The sequence below is a fragment of the Capra hircus genome, chromosome 16, assembly GCF_001704415.2.
Source record: "Capra hircus breed San Clemente chromosome 16, ASM170441v1, whole genome shotgun sequence".
Lineage (NCBI taxonomy): Eukaryota > Metazoa > Chordata > Mammalia > Artiodactyla > Bovidae > Capra > Capra hircus.
This window is the reverse complement of record NC_030823.1, coordinates 69,114,191-69,135,986: the sequence shown is the minus strand read 5'-3', so window position 1 is coordinate 69,135,986 and position 21,796 is coordinate 69,114,191. Positions and strand designations below refer to the sequence as shown.

At 37.6% G+C, this 21,796-nt stretch overlaps 1 protein-coding gene across 3 annotated transcripts in view; it reads left to right on the top strand.

Annotated features, from left to right (window-relative positions):
- Window positions 1-21,796, top strand: part of RPS6KC1 (ribosomal protein S6 kinase C1) — a 212,635-nt gene that overhangs the window by 61,162 nt on the left and 129,677 nt on the right. For 2 of the 3 annotated variants that reach the window (XM_013970381.2, XM_013970383.2), the window contains 2 exons: window positions 2,253-2,346; window positions 16,757-17,119. In XM_013970381.2, the coding sequence (XP_013825835.2) occupies window positions 2,253-2,346; window positions 16,757-17,119 (457 nt within the window). The remainder of the gene's footprint in view (window positions 1-2,252; window positions 2,347-16,756; window positions 17,120-21,796) is intronic. The other variant, XM_018060738.1, reaches the window with a different exon arrangement.

Genomic DNA, 21,796 nt, shown 5'->3' with positions numbered 1-21,796 from the left:
ATTGCCTTCTCCAGGGAGAGCATTTGCTAACTTCCCACCATATTTGAATATTCTGGCACATCTGAACTCCCCTCCCCACCGCCTCCAAATTGACTCTTCATTAATCAAAACCTTTGAGATGCTGTATAAGAGTTTCTTTTTACTACATATTCAGAAACACTAAAAGGTTAATATTTTTGAACTGAAGATTTAAAATAGAATTGTGGCATATTTTCCTACTACTTAAGTTCCTCTAGAACAGTTTTTATTGTTATTGTTTCATTAAAGATTTATTTTTTATTATCTATTTTTTATTAAATTGTTTATTAAGTTAGGTAAGTAAAATTTCCATAGGATTATGAGCTAAAACATTTTTGTATTCTTTAGTATTTTGTTTTAATTTTTTTATAAGCAGACTTTATATCAGCTAGTAATAATAGCAAATAATAATTTACTGAGTACTTACATTGTTCTAAACACTTCATATGCATGAAATCTTTTAGTCCTGGGAAATCCCTGAGTTAGTTATATACATGTTATTTCTGTTTTATAGGTAGGTAACTTAAAGTCACGTACCTGATAGTGGAAGAGGTAGTTAACATTTGAAAGGCACTTTCTGTTACTTGAGATTGTAGGTCAAATCAACTTTGTCTATTAAAATGCTCAAAAATACTTTTAGATTTTCTTAGGATTTGGTTTGGATGTTGTTTAGAGTCGGATAGATACTCTTCTTTTTGGAGAAAAAGTCAATTGTAATCTGTTATTTGAATATTTGAGTACATACAATAAAGTGATAAAAATTCAAACATTTTCAGAGTTTCAGTTCACTTAAGACTCAAGGAAGTAAAATTTGATAATTTGAGAGGGACCATTTCACATTTCTCTTCCTTTAACTGGCAGGGAGACTTGATGAGGTAAAGATGTTGTTGAGAGTTGGGGGAAGGATGCTTGTTGAGTTCTGAGTGCCGAACCAGAGAGGAAATAGGGGGCTTATATTTCTCTTTGGCTTTGCTATCCTGGTAATAGGGTTGGGGGTATAGAACTGTTGGTGGAAGGTTAAAGAGCAGAAGAGCTGTCATTTTAATTGTTGGTTGGTTGGTTGCTAAGCTGTGTCCGACTGACTGTTTTGCGACCCCATGGACCATAATCCTCCAGGCTCTTCTGTCCATGGTGTCTCCCAGGCAAGAATACTGGCGAGGGTTGCCATTTCCTTCTCCAGAGGATTTTCCCCATCCAAGGATCAAACCTGGGCCTACTGCATTGCAGGCGGATTCTTACTACTGAGCCACCAGGGAAGCCCGTTAATTTAGTTCTTTAAGGGTTATAAGCCTTTAGAGCATTCAGTCCATAAAGCCACAGCACAAAATCACACTACACCACTTGCCTGACAGAGCAGTCTCTAGTTGTACACAAAGTAAGATAATCTTTTTGGCATGAATTTGGAAACTTAAATATTTAATTAAAATGGTGGTCACTCGGATAAATCAGTTTATGTTTATTAAAAATGTTTCCTTAGGGACTTTCCCCAGTGGTCCAGTGGCTAAGACCCTGAGCAGGGCGCCTGGGTTCGATCCCTGGTCAGGGAACTAAATCCCGCATGTTGCATCTAAGACCTGATACAGCCAAATACATATTAAAAAAAAATTTCCTTAATAAATTTATTTCATGTTGTGTGCATTGTATTCAAATAATTCTCAAGTATACTTTTTGGATCACTTGAGGTACTGTATGGCATGTGGTAGTTTTTAATTTGGTAAAATTAAATGACTCCCTAATGGAGTCCTTCATTTATCACTAATTAGAAAGACTAGTGACTCTAAAGAAACTGAATGACATCCCCCACTTTAGCTGGTGGGCTTTTTCTTTTTCTGCATTTTAAAAAGATGAGCACTTCTGATAGATTTCAAATAACATGCTTTTGTAAAAAGCCACGCATTATTAGAAACATAAAATTCCTGTTGAATTAAAAAAGTTTTAGAACAGTATAGGTTTACAGAAAAATTATGGAGAAAGTATAGTTTTCCCATATATTCACCTTTCTCCCTCACAGTTTCTCTTGTTGTTAGCATCTTGCCTTGGTGTGGTACATTTTTTACTTTTGATAAACCAATATAGCTATTCCTGCTGATTTTTTAAAAGCAGTTGTAATCTAGTTTAATAGATGAACATTTTTGTAATTCTTTTAAATAGTTGCGATAACTATCATTCATTCATTACTGATATTTTAAAATAGTCATCCTGACCATGAAACACAGTTATTCTAATCTTTTTAGGGTGGGATAATCAATGACGGCTCTGAATTGATCGGTCCCGTTGAAGCTTATCCGGATTCCCTCACTGATAGCTTTCCTGAGTGCAGCACAGAAGGTAAGAGATTTATATATATATATTTTTCATTTCAGTGGTTTTGATTGCTGCAGACTATAAATCATATCTACATTGCCCAAATCAGATGGATATAGGAGTTTGAGAGTACTGCACTAATTCTAAGGTACTTTTTTCTTCACATTTTAACATCATTGCTATTGAGTACATGGTATTGGGTTGATGATACATTGACAGCTTTTTTCTTTCTTAGTGATACATAAAATAATGATTTGTCCTACAATTAATGGCTTCTTAGGTTTGTTGAAATGTGGTATAGTAAGTGCTCAGAATTGGTATTGTTGAGTGCCTTTCTGAAGTTTATTTAGCTGGATCTGACTTTCAGACAATTAATTTCAAAAGGGACTTTGAAAGTTTAGTCATGTACTAGAAAGAATAAATCTAAGGCAGTTTTAGTATTTTTGATATTCATTATAGTAGCATGAGTCTAAACCAAAGCAATTTTTGTACTTTTCATCACTTTAATTCAAGAATGCGTCATCTCTTGTTTTATTCCTCTATTAAGCCATTCTTGAATTTTTAATGAAGATTTTAAAAATTTCCTTAGTTTTCTTCCAGAAAGTATTTTAGATTTAAAAGAAAGATATATGTGGGGACAGGGCTGGGGAGAGTCTTTAAAAATAGGTAAATTAGATTTGCTTGAAGTCGCTTAGGTTTGGTTTATATAAAAGAAAAATCATACACCAGAGGCTTTTTCTTGATCTGTTTCACGAGTAAGAATTTATGGTAGAGGAGAATGGTTTATGACTGACATGAGAGGTGGTCATGATCTCTCTGTAGTGATGGTCTTGTTGGAATGTGTACTGATATCATACCTTGCCACGCTAACATAGATCTGTTGCAGTCAATTCTCATCATGGTTTGGTAGGAGCAACAAGTTCCCATCCATTTTGTGGGCTGATGCACTTAAAATTTGTTTTTCTTTTGGTGAAGAAAATCCACACTGAGAAGTAATTAAAAATTTTTATTTTTCATGGTAGCTCCCATTGACTTAAAAGCACAGTCCATTAACTTACATCCAGTGTTCTGTGTAATGTATGGGGGACCTTAGGCTGGGGTCTCCTTTGGGTCCTTGGTATCTTCAACTCCATCCTGAATCAGCTAAGATCATAGAAAAACAATATTGATAGTCATTTTACTTTGCAGTCCATCAGGTGTTTTGGGGGAAAAATACATCTATTCTCCATGACTTGTTTTGATCTGAAATTCTTGCTAGGCTTTGGAAAAATCTAACCACTTCTTGGGATCCCAAGATGACTATTTTTAGAACAAGTTTCTTTGGAGGATGACTCTTTTGGGATAACCTGATCTCGCTGTTGCCTCAGAGACACCCTCCTACTTTTGAGAAACAGGGAGTCAACATTTTCTCCTTGTAAAACTGGCAGATTTGGTGATGTCCAAGAGAGGCCAAGCAGGAGACTTAGAAAAGATTTGTGGGAGAGTGTTCAGTGAGGAGTACAGTTCCTGAAAATTATGGAATCTTTTTTTTCCTCTCTTTGATTTTTGGTTCAGGAATTGAAGGGTATGTGACCTGAGGATGACTCTGTTCTTTTATATCCTTGATAAGTCTTTATTACCTAGGTAGGTGTCAGCCATGGTGAGAGAAGGGTGTCTCAGGAGCCTATTTTAGTAGAAAGTAATCAAGGATAGGAGTGGTGCAGAGATCTTTTGTCCTTTGCTTAAGTTTAGAAGAGAAGGGGAAGAGTTGTTATTAGGAAGTTTTTTCTTGGGATGGTGTTTTAAAATGTGGAAGGCTCTTCAGAATAAAAAGGTATTCATGTTAAAGGAGATATAACCTAAGGTGGGTTATAACCTTAAACTTATAGGATAGGGTGAGTTTGTAATTTATTGTCCCAACTGAGACACTTCTGAGAATGAAAGAAGATGCTATTGTACTTATTGTTCACCAAGACCAGGACTGCTCTCTGGGTGAATGGGCCACCCTCCCTACAGTAGAGGTAGGGTGTATTTGTTTCAGAGTTTATCTTTTAACATTTCAAAACGATGAGTTTTCCTTGGAAGCAATTATCATGTTAGGAATATGCTTTTCTGGGAGAAACTGGGGGCAACATTTCTGTTAAAAAACACAGAAAAAGACTTAATGGTACTTAAAAATAATACTGAAATTTTATCCTTCCAGTGCGTAAATTAGTTTTCTAACTGCATTACCACCTCTGAAACACCCTGGGCTCCATGAAGAATGGAAAACAGGGAGCTGGAAAAGCCGTTAATGTTTATGTTTTTCACCCCCTCCCTTTAAAAACCTCTTTGCATGGCTCATTGATCCTGCCCAGATACCTTGTTAACAAATACAGGTTTGAGTATCAGACATCTTACGAATTTGCTGGTATTTGAGAGGAAAAATGACTTTTAAATACCATGAGATTGCCTGGGATCCTGGGTAAGTGCAGGATTTACTTTCACACCAAAAGGCCTGCCAGTCCCAGAGACAACCGAGAGAGAGGGCCTCTCGTAGGAAGGGGGCAGGACAGCTCGCAGCCAGCCGAGCCCCGCAGGTGTGCAGGGCAAGGGAAGGTTGTCGAGGGACTGTGGCGGCACATGCTGGCGAAGCGGATTTAGAGCCAGAGCGTGAGGAGGTGCTGCACTGTGTAACAGCTCCTCTGAGTGCAGGGCTTTAAATGGTGTTTTGAAGGTGGATTCATTTTTCATACTTGTCATTTAGTTTGCCAGTGGAATGAGCCAGCGGGGCGGGTCTTAATACGTATAGTCTGCTGTGCCAGGGCCCTTCAGTTAGAGTCAGAATGACACATGGCAGGTACATCAGCTCTCAGAGAACAGATGCAGAGGCTAAGTGATCATTATTTTTATTAGTAGCATAAAATGCAATCAACAAGTCTTTACCTTGAAAGAAAGTTTTCTAAGGAAAGCATAAAGAGTTGGATTCGAGGATTCTTAAAAACTTTCAGTATTTTATATAGTATAGTGTGATAGAGGAAACCCCTTTAAGGTTTTAGAAAACCCAGCAATTTACTGATTAACTGCTTAATGTATTTTTATCTAATATGAAATTAAGAATTATAAAATTTTTCAGTAGGTTTTTAGAGGAAACGTTTTATATTTTTAAAATGAAGTGCTGGTTTGCTCTTCATCTCTTTTGTTCAGTGAAATTAAACCGTATATTTTCTCAAAGATGAAAGAAGATTTAGTTGATTGTTAACATCTTACTTCCTTTTTAAAATTCCATCTTTTTGTTGAATTAAACTTAGCCATAAAGTTCCTGTGGCATTTGTGGGGACCTGGCCAAAGTGGTGGGTGGGAATTGAGCTTCTTGGCATGTTTCTCTCGTCTGTTGGCCTTTCGGAAGGATATAGGTTGCTTTACTGCATGCTGGTCTTAATATTGGAGCCTTTGATGTTTGTGTAAGCTCATCTGGTAAACTGTGTCATTTCCTCTTCGCAGTACATTACTTGACTTCTTTTGCAGTTTTGGGAGGGACATTTTCCAGGTGTATGCAGCAAGTAAGAAAAAGTATTTAGGTGATCATAACCACAGATACAAATTGAGAGATCAGCTTCTTATATGTAGCATATCTTAAGAGTAAATATTCTTAAATGTTTCCTAAACTAGTCAAATTTACCTTTTCTTTTTCCTTTTTCTTTTTGCCTGTAAGTTGTGGAGTGGGAACTCTCTTAAGTGCTCATTGTAGCAATTGTAGACACAAGAAAGGGTCTATTAAGTAAGCTGTCTTGAATTAGCTATTTTAAAGTAAATGAGATGTACATTTTGAGAATAGAATCTGTTGCTGGTCCATGTAAGGGAACTTTTCAAAATCACTTTCAGTTCAAAATTTTTGTATTTATTTGGTGTCAGGGTAATAATTCTTTTCATTATATAGAAAAGCACAAAGATGACAAAATTAAGATTTTCACTTTAAAGTAGAATTTATAGCAAATGTCCACCAGGTGGCACCACAAGAACGCTAAATCTTGTTACTGGGCTAATTCTATGTGCTCTCTACTACTTCAGAGTGTGTTTATTCAGTTTGAAGTTCCTTTTTCTCCTGAGTGCTTATCTACTTAACTTTTATTCACTGTCCATTATTAGGTGAATTTTCTTTGTGGGGAAGTTTAAAATAAATAGAAAAAGAATAAGTTGTTATTATTAAGATAAGCAGAAATGAGAACATGTCCTTGTGTGTATGCGTGGATATAAAACAGTTGACGCTAAATTACAAAAATTGACCCTTAACAATTCTGTGACTATTGAGGATAACATTGTATATTAAGAGTTTAGGAGTCTGATGGGGCAAATAAAAATTTCACGATATGTTGTGGGAATAGATTTTAGAGTAGAAGGAACACTGGGAATGATATAGATAAATACCTTACTTTATAGGTAAAAATTGGAATTTCAGAAAAGTTAAGACAGATGCCTGAGGCAGTCAAAACCCTCCAGATATTTAATAGCAATCCCAGACCTGTATTCTGAAATGAGATTTAATTTGGTATAGAGAGCTCAGTATGAACTGCTGTGTGCTGGTCACAGATTTGATTTGCAGAGTAGATTATGGAGTACCATAAAAAGTTCATTAAGTAAACATGGAAGCCAGCTCATGGATCTTTGTTGTTCATGATAAGGTAACAGTACCAGGGTTGTAATTGTGATTGATGTGTTTTTTCTTGTGCTTATTCTTTTTTTTTAAACCAAATATGTAGTAAATATTCTGATGTTCTTTTTATAAAATTTCAAGGGTGAAGCAAGACATGTATCAAAAACATTATAAAAACGTGAAATGTCAGAGGAATGGCTCTTTTTAGTAACAGTAGCTATTATTGAGTGATGAGTTGGTGATCAAATAGAGGAATCTTAACTAACATCAACTTTTAGGTTTATGTAGTCACTTAAAATCACATTTATAATAAAGACTTGTTTCTTAATGGAGATTGATATGTATGTCTTCTACCTCAGGGTGACCTTTGTTCTGCTAGCTAGATACCTTGCTTTGTGTGTGAAGCTTGAGTCATCGCTACTAGGAAAAGTAGAAATTCCCTTTCATTGACTATGGCAATATTTGAACCTCAGGGCTCAGTGAAAGCTATCAGCTAATAATAATGAGGCCATGTATTTTAGGCATAGTCAGCCATGAGAGACCACCTGTTGTTCTAAAGGAAACTGATCTCTTTTTGCAGAAGGTCTTCAAATACAGATTTCTGATAGCTTATAGTATAAAGATTTATTCTATGGCAACTCAACCTTTTCCCCTGGCGCCTGTCTTTCAGAGATGGTGTCCTAGACAGATTACACTACACTGCCCTACTCTGAGCAGTTCAAAGCACAGAAGGTGAGGGTAGGTAGGTGAACTGGGACGCTGTACAAACCCCTCATGTCTGTAGCTGCTTTTTAACCAGTCACCTGGGGTCCTCTAATAGCCCTGAGACTTGAATCTCTGTGATATGAACCTGGAGGCTGAACACTTTCATAGAACCTTTGACTCCCCCCCACCCCCATCCTTTCCAAAAAAGGCTTAGGTTTTTGACTTGATGGTGTTGGTAAAGGATGCACCTTTTACTCTTCTGATGGCCCAGAGGGCCCCTTTAAACATGGATGGACTTCAGGTTGGTTTAACTTTTGACAAATAGCCTCTGTATTGTCAGTTGTTGCCCTGCATTATCCACAATGTTCTTCTTACTCACTTTAACTGAGAACCTCTTTCTTGCTTGCAGCTCTTTTCATCTTACTTGTTAACTTTCCGGGTTTCAGGGAGCTAGTGTCCATTATGTGTAGCTTTATAAAAAACAGACTGAATGACAAGACCGTGGTTTCAAGGAGTTGGGCAAGCACTGTATTAAGCAGATATATTAAAGATATAAGATGAATAAAATAGGTACTGAGTATTTGCGTGCCTCTCTCTGTATCTTTGTACTCAGTGTTGAGGTAGTGATGGGGAATGTTCTTCTTGAGCTGGTTGGGGAGTTCTTCAATGAAAAGAAGGAGAGTTAGCAATTGCTTCAGTATGGAAGAGAAACACATCAGGTAATACTAGGTTAGTTGCAGTGTATAGTTGAGGAACTATGCTAGTGCCTAGGTTTTTCAGAAACATTAGGGTGCATCCTAGGAGGAGATGAAAGGAAGAAAATAAGGAAGGAAGAAGTGTCAGGGTTAGTCTGCTTAATACAGATCTGTTTTTATAATCATCTCTGTCTTCTCTCAAGTTAGAAATTTCTTGGCACTGGCTGCTGGATGACTCACATAGGTCTATGGTTTATAAATCACGTCTGTATAACATATCTTGATTTACAAACAAGCCCCCAGTTTCAGCTCTTGCTGTGTCTTCTTTGATACCCTTTACATTCATAGTCTTAAGGGCTTGTCACACATACAGCAAATATGATGGGTCACCTGTACTTCCAGCACACAGAGAGAAGTACTATTAATGTTTCGTGTACTTTTCTAACCTTTCTTCCTGTTTGTGTTTTTAATTTTTTATTTTTTATGTATTTTTAATTGGAGGGTAATTGCTTTATAGTGTTGTGTTGGTTTCTGCTGTAAAACAGTGTGAGTCAGCTCTAAGTATATGTACATCCCCTCCCTCTGGAGCCTCCCTCCCACCCCTCTAGGTCATCATAAGGCCCTGAGCTGAGCTCCCTCTGCTATCACCTGCCTCCCACGAGGCTTTCTAGTTCACACATTGTAGTGTATATGTATGTCAATGCTATTCCCTCAGTCTATCCCCTCTTCTCTTTACCCCACTGTGTCTACAAGTCCATTCTCTGCATCTGTATCTCTGTTCCTGCCCTGCAAATAGGTTCATCAGTACTATTCTTCTAGATTCCATATATATGCATTAATATATGATATTTGTTTTTCTCCTTCTCACTTACTTCACAATGTATGACATGCTCTAGGTTCATACACCTCACTACAACTGACTCAAACTTGTTCCTTTTTATGGGTGGTTAATATTCCATTGTATATATGTGCCACAACTTCTTGATAGACTCATCTGTCGATGAACAGCTAGGTTTCTTCCATGTCCTAGCTATTGTAGATAGTGCTGCTATGACCATTGGTGTGTGTGTGTTTTTTTAAACTAGAATTATACTATATATACTGCTTTGGAGTTTGTTGGTTTTGATTAATAAAGCATGAATACTTTAGCATTAAATATTTTCCTATAACAATTTTTGTGCTTCATCCAGCCCGGCATTTCACGTGATATACTCTGCATATAAGTTAAAAAAGCAGGCTGACAATATACAACCTTGATGTACTCCTTTCCTTATTTGGAACCAGTCTGTGAAATGTCCATGCAAAATGCCAGGCTGGATGAAGCACCAAGCTGGAATCAAGATTGCCGGGGGAAATATCAATAAGCTCAGATATGCACATGACACCACCCTTAGGGCAGAAAGCAAAGAAGAACTAAAGTGATGAAAATGAAAGAGGAGAGTGAAAAAGTTGGCTTAAAACTCAACATTCAGAAAACTAAGATCATGGCATCCGGTTCCATCACTACAAGGCGAATAGATGGGGAGACAATGGAAACAGTGACAGACTTTATTTTTTGGGCTCCAAAATCACTGCAGATGGTGACTGCAGCCATGAAATTAAAAGATTCTTTATTCCTTGGAAGAATAGCTATGACCAACCTAGACAGCATATTAAAAAGCAGAGACATTACTTTGCCAACAAAGGTCCATCTAGGCAAAGCTGTGGTTTTTCCAGTAGTCACGTATGGATGTGAGAGTTGGACTGTAAAGAAAGCTGAGCGTCGAAGAATTGATGCTTTTGAACTGTGGTGTTGAAGACTCTTGAGAGTCCCTTGGACTGCAAGGAGATCCAACTAGTCCATCCTAAAGGAGATCAGTCCTGAATATTCATTGGAAGGACTGATGCTGAAGCTGAAACTCCAATACTTTGGCCACCTGATATGAAGAACTGACTCATTTAAAAAGACTGATGTTGGGAAAGATTGAAGGTGGCAGGAGAAGGGGATGACAGAGTATGAGATGGTTGGATGGCATCACCAACTCAATGGACATGAGTTTGAGCAAGCTGAGGGAGTTGCTGATGGACAGGGAGGCCTGCATGCTGCAGTCCTTGGGGTCACGAAAGGTCGGACATGACTGAGCGACTGAATTGATAAAAGTTTTTAATAACTCTGTAATATTTTATCTTCAGTTCAGTTCCGTTGCTTAGTCTTGTCTGACTCTTTGTGACTCCATGAATTGCAGCACGCCAGGCCTCCCTGTCCATCACCAACTCCCGGAGTTTACTCAAACTCATGTTCATCGAGTTGGTGATGCCATCCAGCCATCTGATCCTCTGTCGTCCCCTTCTCTTCCTGCCCCCAATCCCTCCCAGCATCAGGGTCTTTTCCAATGAGTCAACTCTTCGCATGAGGTGGCCAAGTATTGGAGTTTCAACTTCAACATCAGTCCTTTCAATGAACACCCAGGACTGATCTCCTTTAGAATGTACTGGTTGGATCTCCTTGCAGTCCAAGGGACTCTCAAGAGTCTTCTCCAACACCACAGTTCAAAAACATCAATTCTTCAGCACTCAGCTTTCTTTACAGTCCAACTCTCACATCCATCCATGACCACTGGAAAAACCATAGCCTTGACTAGACGGACCTTTATTGGCAAAGTAATGTCTCTGCTTTTTAATATGCTATCTAGGTTGGTAATAACTTTCCTTCCAAGGAGTAAGCATCTTTTAATTTCATGGCCGCAGTCACCATCTGCAGTGATTTTGGAGCCCCCCAAAATAAAGTCTGACATTGTTTCCCCTGTTTCCCCATCTATTTCCCATGACCAGATGCCATGATCTTTGTTTTCTGAATGTTGAGCTTTAAGCCAACTTGTTCACTCTCCTCTTTCACTTTCATCAAGAGGCTTTTTAGTTCCTCTTCACTTTCTGCCATAAGGGTGGTATCATCTGCATATCTGAGGTTATTGATATTTCTCCCAGCAATCTTGATTCCAGCTTGTGCTTCTTCCAGTCCAGCGTTTCTCATGATGTACTCTGCATATAAGGTAAATAAGCAGGGTGACAATATACAGCCTTGACGTACTCCTTTTCCTATTTGGAACCAGTCTGTTGTTCCATGTCCAGTTCTGACTGTTGCTTCCTGACCTGCATGTAGGTTTCTTAAGAGGCAGGTCAGGTGGTCTGGTATTCCCATCTCTTTCAGAATTTTCCACAGTTTATTGTGATCCTCACAGTCAAAGGCTTTGGCGTAGTCGATAAAGCAGAACTAGATGTTTTTCTGGAACTCTCTTGCTTTTTCGATGATCCAGCGGATGTTGGCAATTTGATCTCTGGTTCCTCTGCCTTTTCTAAAACCAGCTTGAACATCTGGAAGTTCATGGTTCACTTATTGCTGAAGCCTGGCTTGGAGAATTTTGAGCATTACTTTGCTAGTGTGTGAGATGAGTGCAATTGTGCGGTAGTTTGAGCATTCTTTGGCATTGCCTTTCTTTGTGATTGGAATGAAAACTGACCTTTTCCAGTCCTGTGGCCACTGCTGAGTTTTCCAAATTTGCTGGCATATTGAGTGCAGCACTTTCACAGCATCATCTTTCAGGATTTGAAATAGTTCCACTGGAATTCCATCACCTCCACTAGCTTTGTTCGTAGTGATGCTTTCTAAGGCCCACTTGACTTTCACATTTCAGGATGTCTGGCTCTAGGTGAGTAATCACACCATTGTGATTATCTGGGTCATGAAGATCTTTTTTGTGCAGTTCTTCTGTGTATTCTTGCCACCTCTTCTTAATATCGTCTGCTTCTGTTAGGTCCATACCATTTCTGTCCTTTATCGAGCCCATCTTTGCATGAAATGTTCCCTTGGTATCTCTAATTTTCTTGAAGAGATCTCTAGTCTTTCCCATTCTGTTGTTTTCCTCTATTTCTTTGCATTGATCGCTGAGGAAGGCTTTCTTATCTCTTCTTGCTATTCTTTGGAACTCTGCATTCAGATGCTTATATCTTTCCTTTTCTCCTTTGCTTTTCGCCTCTCTTCTTTTCACAGCTATTTGTAAGGCCTCCTCATGGGATATGCCATATTCTCCTATTGTTAGAAATTTGTTATTTCAATTGCACTAGTTTTTGTGATGAATATTCTTATGTGTATGTCTTTTTTTCCTACATCTCTGATTGTTTCTGGTATATATTACTAAATTTCTGGACTAAAGATATAGGCATTTTTGCATCTGACATATATTTTATTTTATTTTATTTATTTATTTTTTAATTTTTATTTTTACTTTATTTTACTTTACAATACTGTATTGGTTTTGCCATACATTGACATGAATCCACCACGGGTGTACATGCGTTCCCAAACATGAACCCCCCTTCCACCTCCCTCCCCATAACATCTCTCTGGGTCATCACCGTGCACCAGCCCCAAGCATGCTGTATCCTGCCTCGGACATAGACTGGCAATTTGATTCTTACATGATAGTATACATGTTACAATGCCATTCTCCCAAATCATCCCACCCTCTCCCTCTCCCTCTGACATATATTTTAAAATTGTCCTCCATAAACCAGAAGAAGTAATTTTGTTTCCTTTTGCTTCTCTTGCTTAGGCTAAAAAATGTTCTCTTCCTAACCTGCTAGTTCTTATTTGTTTGCTTATTTTGAAACATTTCTCATTTAGAATTAGGTAGAATTTGAAAAGGGAACCATTTGTATAGGACCTTTATTTTACTATCTGACTTTTCCCTAGATGTTTTATGATCTGACTTTTCGGATCTAGTTTCATGTAATCATGGTTTCTTTGCTAATAAAATAAGGTTGGAAGAGTAAGAGGAAATATGACTGTGTGGCGAGATTTTCATGGTCAAAAGCCAAGAAACTGAGTACACATAACTTTACCCTCTTGCCCTTTGGTATGATTGTTCTTGTTAGAAAGGAAAATCAAGCAAAGCATGAAGCAGTGTGATGTGATAGATGATGTAGAGGTTATGGTGACAAGACACCAGAGAGCACACAGAGATCCGTAACAGCATTTCCTTCCATTTGTGATTAGCTGTATAAACCACAGCATTTTTTTGTCTGTTTATTAATTTCGGAGGACCAGGTTATACAGTGATAACCATTGAAGGAAGTAAATTTGTATTGAGTATAGAAAATATTTAAAATTATTTTAAAAAATCTTGGAAAGTTTATATATTTCTCAGAGCAGCACATAAATTTGTAGACGGCTATAAAGAGATTTTGATTTTAAGTGTTGTCTATAGAGTTGAACTGTGGTGAATTGAAGATATTTCCAATAGATCCAATGAATTTCATCTGATATCGTGGCTTTAATGAAGTCTCTTGCTTTCATGGAACAAAATTAGTATTTCATGGGCATTCCAAGGATTTGTGGGAAAAAAAAGTGCCAAACCCTGGAAACAGGATATATTGACAAGGGTGCCAAAACAGTGTCTAAAGTTGATTTGAAATTAGAGCTTAGCTGCCAATAAATGTTTTTATCCCAACTTAACTTTATTCAGTATGAAGTAAGCAGTTTGATGAGATGGTTGGATGGCGTCACCGACTCAATGGACATGAGTTTGAGTAAACTCTAGGAGTTGGTGATGGACAGGGAGGCCTGGCGTGCTGCAGTCCATGGGGTTGCCAAGAGTCGGACATGACTGAGCGACTGAACTGAACTGAAGCAGTTTGAGTCTATAGTAGGGGTTGACAAACTGTGGCCCATGGGCCAAGTCTGGCCTTCCACCTGTTTTTATATGTCCTGCCCTACAAGCCAAGAATGGTTTTTACATTTTTAAATGGTTGACAAAATTCCAAAGAATCTTATTTTGTGGCACGTGAACATTATGCGGCATTCAGAGTTCAGCCTCCATGCAGGAAGCTCTGTTGGAACACAGGCAAACTTGGACGTGTGGGCGTTGTTTGTGGCTGCTTTCAAGCTACAGCAGCAGTGTTGATTGGTTGTGACTGAGATAGTATGGCCTGAAAAGCCTAAAATAATTCACCCTGTGGCCCTCAGAAAAGAAGTTTGCGGACCCTTGATCTGCAACTGTACACTCAGATCCACCTTTGATTTTGACTTAGTGTATGATGCTGGGAAGATCATTTTCTTCTTTATGTATTACGTTGGCCAGAAAGTTTGTTCGAGTTATGGAAAAACCGGAATGAACTTTTTGGCCAACCCAGTATTTTCCTTCCTGAGAAGCGTGGCAGTCAGTATGTATTCAGTGGTGATGTAGAACACATAGTTGTTCCCAAACCTAAGTTTTGCCTAACCCTGTTGTGAATCTTATTTAATGATACAAGTCAGTGGCTTTTAAAGTATAGTTTTCAGATCTCTGGGTTTTCATTCCTGAGATCTTTTCAGGGACTCTCCAAGTAAGAAACTTTTTTTTATGATAATCTAGGAAGTTATTTTCTGTTTCTATTGTGCTGACGATCCAAAAGCAGTGGTCAGTAAAACTGCTGTACTTGAGCATGAATCAAGACAGTGATATGAGACTGTAACAGTATTTGTTGCACATACTTACAGTAATACCAATGCTTATTTCACCTAGGAGACCCTTGATAAAGCAGTAAAAACAGTTAATTTTACTGACTCTCAACCCTTGGATATATGTCTCTTATATGCTATTATGTGGGATGAAATGAAAATGAAAAAACACTTTACATACTGAACTGCCCTGGTTGTCTTGGAAAAAAAAAAAAAAGAGCGCCTTTGCAGTTATTTGAACCATAAACTAGCTACTCTTTTCCCGGGACCCCATTTTTGCTTGAGAGAATGATTGACAGACAACTCATTTTCAGACTTGAATATTTAGCAAATTTTTTTTTTAATGCAAAAAGGAAGCTTGCACTTCAAGGAAAACAGTTAACAGTATTTATTGCCAAATAGTGATGATATTCTAGTTCTCAACACCAAAATAGAATTTTGGAGAACCTGTATCAGCCACTTTGAGCCTAACAGTTTCACAATACGTAAACAATTTTTGGACGAGGTCGGTGGTGATAAGTAGCAAATGTGATTTTCTTGGAGATATTGTAATGATGAAATTTATCACCATTTGGAGGCTCCGTGTAACTCAGGAAACTAATATTTTCAAAATGACCAGAGTGTGATGTTATAGACTCTGTGTGTGAGACAGACCCATGGATTTGAATGTAACAGAAACAGAAATGACATTGATAGAAATTTATATTCCACATGTAAACTAACCTTTAAGAAGCTACTACTTGTTAAGTTTTGTTATAGTATCAAAAAAATGATAGCTATAGTTATTTGAAAAGGCTGTTAAAATACCCCATTTTCAGTTACTTAGCAATGTGACATTTTCTTCAACTCTTTTAACCAGAATGACATCTAACAGATTGAGTACAGAATTAGACCTGAGAATATGGCCATCTTCTGTTAACAAGGTTTGCAAATATGTAACAATGGTACTTCTTAATCATTTTTATAAAAATTATTTAACATATAATGGACTTTTAAGTGTTTAAAAATTCAGTCTTTTTAAAATACCAAGATTAGTAAATATTTACAGATGTAATCCATATAAACAAAAGCTCTTTGAGGTCCTTAATCATTTTTAAGAATGTAAAAGTAGAGCAGGTTTAGTAATGGTTATTGTAGTTCAAGCTCATGTATCATGAAGTCAGTTATATGAAATGGAAGAAGTAATTTTCATTGAGTAAATGTTCAGTAGCATCCACTATTCATTTTCTGTCAGAAAACTAAGATGCAAATACTGACCAAAGCTTTTGCCAAAAGCTTGTGGAAGCAGCTGAAACAGGAATTTCAAAAAATTCAGTTAAAAGAGTGCTGCATGGCATACATTTTCCAGATATGGATGGTTACTTAAAAGCACATCTCTGAGGATACATTATATTATATATAGTAAAATTATTATTATGTAATTGCTATAAAAGTTATAATTTAATCTTAGCCTGTTATATGCATTAGCTCTTTTTCTCATTTAAAGCCCCACATAATAAGTTTTATTATTAAGTAACGTGTGGTTGGTCGCATGGTAAGTTTTAAGAGCTGGGATTCAAGCACTTCTCTTTTCTATTCTAAAGCACTTACTCTTTTCCTTTTATCATAATTCTGTTGTTCACAGAAGCTGTGTATGTAAGCATCAACCTTCTGTAAATACAAGATCCTGTGGTAAAGGCTTCTTGTAACAACAGGGCTAGATAAAGACTTGTCTTCAGTTTTAGTTTGATGGTTAAGGCAGGAGATTGTCTTCCAGAACTGTGGGGAGACAGTACAAGAATGAATGAGCTAAGCTGAGACAAACTGCTAGACACTGACTTCCACCCGTGAGTTGCAGTCTTCCTGGTTGGCATGGGTAGTGTGAAAAAATGTTTAGTCAGTATGATTTGCACTCTTTTGGCTGATTCTCAATTTAATATCTGCTCACTGTTGTGATCGTATTTCTAGGTTTCTCCAGTGACAGTGATCTGGTATCCCTCACTGTTGATGTGGATTCTCTTGCTGAGCTGGATGATGGAATGGCTTCCAATCAAAATTCTCCCATCAGGACTTTTGGTCCCAATCTTTCTTCGGATTCTTCAGCACTAGGGGCTGTTTTTTCTGACAGTGAACAGAACAAAACAGAAGAAGAACGGGAAAGTCGTAGCCTTTTTCCTGGCAGTTTAAAATCCAAGCTTGGCAAGAGAGATTATTTGGAGAAAGCAGGAGAATTAATAAAGCTGGCTTTAAAAAAGGAAGAAGAAGATGACTATGAAGCTGCCTCTGATTTTTATAGGAAGGGAGTTGATTTACTCCTGGAAGGTGTTCAAGGTACAATTTTATCTGTGTTATTATATTTTGGCATGTTCTTATGTTGATACTTGGGGGAAAATACACGCACACACACATACATATGTAGCAATTTCTTATGTATAATCTTGTGTAAAAACAAGACTGAAAATAAATTACTGGAGATTAAATTACCTAAATATGGTAATTTAGCTTTTAATTACGTGGTGGAAGACAATATACTTAAGTCTCTGCTTTGATTAATTAATCAACACAAAGAGAATTTTTAAAAATCAAGCTTCTAAGTCCCTGTTTGAATAATAATTTTTTTTTTTTTCCTGCCATGTTCACCTGATTCTGTCAGGAGTATTCCCAGAGATTCTTTAGTACATTTACTCTTGATGGCCTGAAGAGGCAAGATGAAATGGGCTTTCAAACTGAGAACGTAAAGGGTTCTTGGATTTGCTTACTATTCTGTTTTTGTTAGTTGTGATAAATTCTCAGCCAATTAATGGGGGTGATACAGGACATAGAGAGCTGAATGCTGCTAAATGTCTGTAAGTAGAACTTAGCCTGTTATTTATGTTTAAGCATCAGTTTTTCATCATTTGCCTTTCTCTTAGGGAAGCAGATTGAAGCGTACTGCGATTCATCATCTGACGTCCTAGACACAATAGTCAGAGGTTAACAGGACCTTCTTCCAGTGGTTTTCTTTCAGGAAAAGCACCGTTGTTGTTGTTCTGTGGTCTTCGGCTTGTCAGTACTGTGTAGATTATCACAGTCTCCTGGATTGCTGACAGTTTTTGCCTTTTAACTGCAGTACTTCAGCCCTCACTCTGCTTGGTGCACTGTAGTCAGGAGCCTTCTGTTTACTCTTCCTCGAGTATAAACTTTCCATCTTCTAGTGTGAGTGATGTAAAAATGGATATTGGCCATAAGGAGTGGAAGAAGGAGTGTGTAGGAGTCCTAACAACTTCTTAACTAGGATTTCGGTGAATTTTCTTGGTTTTAGCTTTCACACTCACTTCCACAGCTATCTAAAACCACCAGTTCCTGAACTTTGGAGAGACTGACATTGCTCTGTGAGTAAGGCAGCTTCCCTGAGTTGATCACACAGTAACCACTCATTCATCTACTTTTTAGCTTCTAAAATTTGGTTGCTGTTGTTTTCTTTCTTTTTGTTCTTGAAAGGTTTTGCCTTAAAAATAATTTCTTTTACTGCCACATTAATGGAACTTCAGGTGGGAGCATCTCTTATGATTTGATTGATATATAATTTTGATATAAATTTTGTTTTTCAAGTAGTTTCATTGTCTTTTGGGTTTTTTGTCTGCTAGTGGAACATTCCAGTCTTAATGACTTACTCATTTTTCTTCTTTGTCTTAATTCTCATTTGGAGTTTTAAAATGGGGATGAGTTGCAAACAATTAGATTTAATGTTACCCCCTTTTCTTTCTATGTAATTTTTTGCTAAAACACAAAATTGACATATATAAAACATATCAGTGTGTTACTTTTCTGTCTAAAAGTTATTAGTATTTAAACCTTAGAACACTTCATAATGTTACCACTTGATGGCACCAGAAAAATAAAAATCTTTTCTTCAAAATGAGAATTATGGATACATATCAGCAAATACCAACAATACCAATATTGTTTCATTTGTTTCATTAGTTCATAATAATAATGTTGTTATTTGTGATTCTGGTGGTGAGTTATTTCTCCACTGCAACTTGATACCAAACCTCCTAGTTCAGTTCAGTTCAGTTGCTCAGTTGTGTCCGACTCTTTGCGACTCCATGAACTGCAGCATGCCAGGCCTCCCTGTCCATCACCAACTCCCAGAGTCTACCCAACCCATGTCCGTCGAGTCTTGTGATGTCATCCAACCATCTCATCCTCTGTCATCCACTGATCTCCAGTAGCGTATTGGGCACCTACCGACCTGGGGAGTTCATATTTCAGTGTCCTACCTTTTCATACTGTTCGTGGGGTTCTCAAGGCAAGAATACTGAAGTGGTTTGCCATTCCCTTCTCCAATGGACCACATTCTGTCAGGCCTCTCCACCATGACCCGTCCGTCTTGGGTGACCACACAGGGCATGGCTTAGTTTCATTGAGTTAGACAAGGCTGTGGTCCATGTGATCAGACTGGCTAGTTGTAAACCTACTAGACCTCTGTCTTAAGGAATGTTACAATTTAAATATACTTTTCCTATTTAGCTTAACATATTTCTGAAACTGCAATCTCTATTTCTGCCTGGATTAGTTTTTGTGGTTAATATGCCATCAAGTCTAAAAAGTTATAGTCAAGTAATTGCTTTTAGCCTTCTATTGTTTATCCATAATGTGATCAATTTAATTCATACAAACCATGGTGACTGTAGTCACAATTCTAGCTTTTAACCAAAATGTATAATAATGTCTGTTTCAGGCACGTAGTTATACATTTAACCATGTTTAAATGTAACGTTAGGGCAGTGTTTCTAGTCTGTGGATTCTGTTTAAAACATACCACTCACCACACATGGACATTATTTTTGAAAAATGTTTTCCCCAGTTTTATGGAGGTATAATTGACATATGACATCATAATGGTTTGATATATGTATATATTATGAAATGATTACTGCAGTAAGTTTAGTTAACATATATCACTTCACATAGTTATATATTTTTTTCTAGTAATAAGAACTTTAAAGATTATTCTCTTAGCAGCTTTCAAATATAGAATATAGTAACATTGACTGTAGTCACCATATTGTATGTTGTTATTGTTCAGTCGCTAAGTTGTGTCTGACTTTTTGTGACCCCATGGACTGTAGCCCTCCAGGCTCCTATGTCCATGGTACTTCCCAGGTAAGAATACTGGAGTGTGTTGCCATTCCCTTCTCCAGGGAATCTTCTTGACCCAGGGATTGAACTGGAGTCTCTGACACTGGCAGGCGGGGTTTTTTTTTTAACCACTGACCCACCTGGGAAGCCCATATTGTATGTTTTATCCCCTGAATTTATTAATCGTATAAATGAACGTTTGTATTTTTTGACCACCTTCACCCCTTGCCTCTGGAAACCACCAGTCTGTTCTGTTTCTTTGAGTTTGGTTCCATTTAGATTCCACATATAAGTGAGATCATATGGTATTTGTCTTTCTCTGACTTAATTTTACTTAGCATAGTACCCTGAAGAATTTATTTTTTATGGTTGAATAATATTCCACTGTATATTATTCACTATATATCATAAAATACATTTTTATGGTTGTATAATATTCCACCACACTATCAATTCATCTCTTGATGGATGCTTGGGTTGATTTGTGTCATCTTGGCTGTTGTGAATAGTTCTGCAGTGAACATGGACATGTAAATATATCTTTGAGATAATGATTTGTTTCCTTTGGATATATACCTAAAAATGGAATTGCTCAATTATATGGTAGTTCTATTTAAAATTTTTCCTCCATACCACTTTCCATAGGGGCTGTACCAATTTACAAAAGTGTATGAGGGTTCCCTTTTTTTCACATCCCTGTCAACATTTGTTATTTATTGTCTTTCTGATGATAGGATAGCCATTCTGACAGGTGTGAGGTGATGATGGCCGTTCTGACTGGTGTAAGGTGATATCTCATTGTAGTTTTGATTTGCGTTTCTCTAATAATGAGCGATGTTGAGCATCTTTTCGTGTGTTTGTTAGACATCTGTATGTCTTCTTTGGAGAAATGTCTGTTTAGGTCTTTTCCTCCCTTTTGGATTGGGTTTTTTGTTTTTGTGGTATTGAGTTCTATGAGCTGCTTGTATATTTTGGAAATTAATGTGGTTTCCCTTATGATGAGTGATGTTAAGTACCTTGTCATGTACTTTTTAAGCATTTATATGTCTACTTTGGGGAAGTGTCTGTTCTCTTCCTGTGCCCATTTTTTAATCTGGTTGATTTTTTTCCTTGTGAGTTATGACAATTCTGTATGTATTTTGGATATTAACTTTAAAAAAATGTTATAGCTACACTGCAGCTTCATTGCTGTGCCTGGGCTTCCTGTGTTTGTGGCGAGTGGGGACCACACTCTCCTTGTGGTGCCTGGGCTTCTCACTGTGGTGGCTTCTTCTGTGGCCGAGCACGGGCTTCAGCAGTTGCAGCTTGCAGGCTCTAGAGCGTGGGCTCAGTAGTTGAGGTGCTTGGGCTTTGTTGACCTGTGGCATATGGGATCCTCCTGACCAGGGGTCAGACCCGTGTGCCCTGCATTGTCAGGCAGATTCTTAACCACTGGACCACCAGGGAAGCCCCTGGGTATTATCTTCTTATCAGGTATATAATTTGCAAATATTTCTCCCATTGGTATATTGCCTATTGACTTTTTAAAATTTATGTTTTAATTGAAGGATAATTGCTTTACAGAATTTTGTCGTTTTCTGTCAAACCGCAACATGAATCAGCCATAGGTATACATATAGTCCCTCCCTTGTAAACCTGCTTCCCATCTCCCTCCCCATCCCACCTCTCTAAGTTGATATAGAGCCCCTGTTTGAGTTTCCTGAGACATACAGCAAATTCCTGTAGGCTATTATTTATTTTACATATGGTAATGTAAGTTTCCATGTTACTCTCAACATACATCTTACCCTCTCTCCCCTCTCCCCATGTCCATAAGTCTGTTCTCTATGTCTGTTTTTCCATTGCTGCCTGCAAATAAATTCTCAGTACCATTTTTCTAGGTTC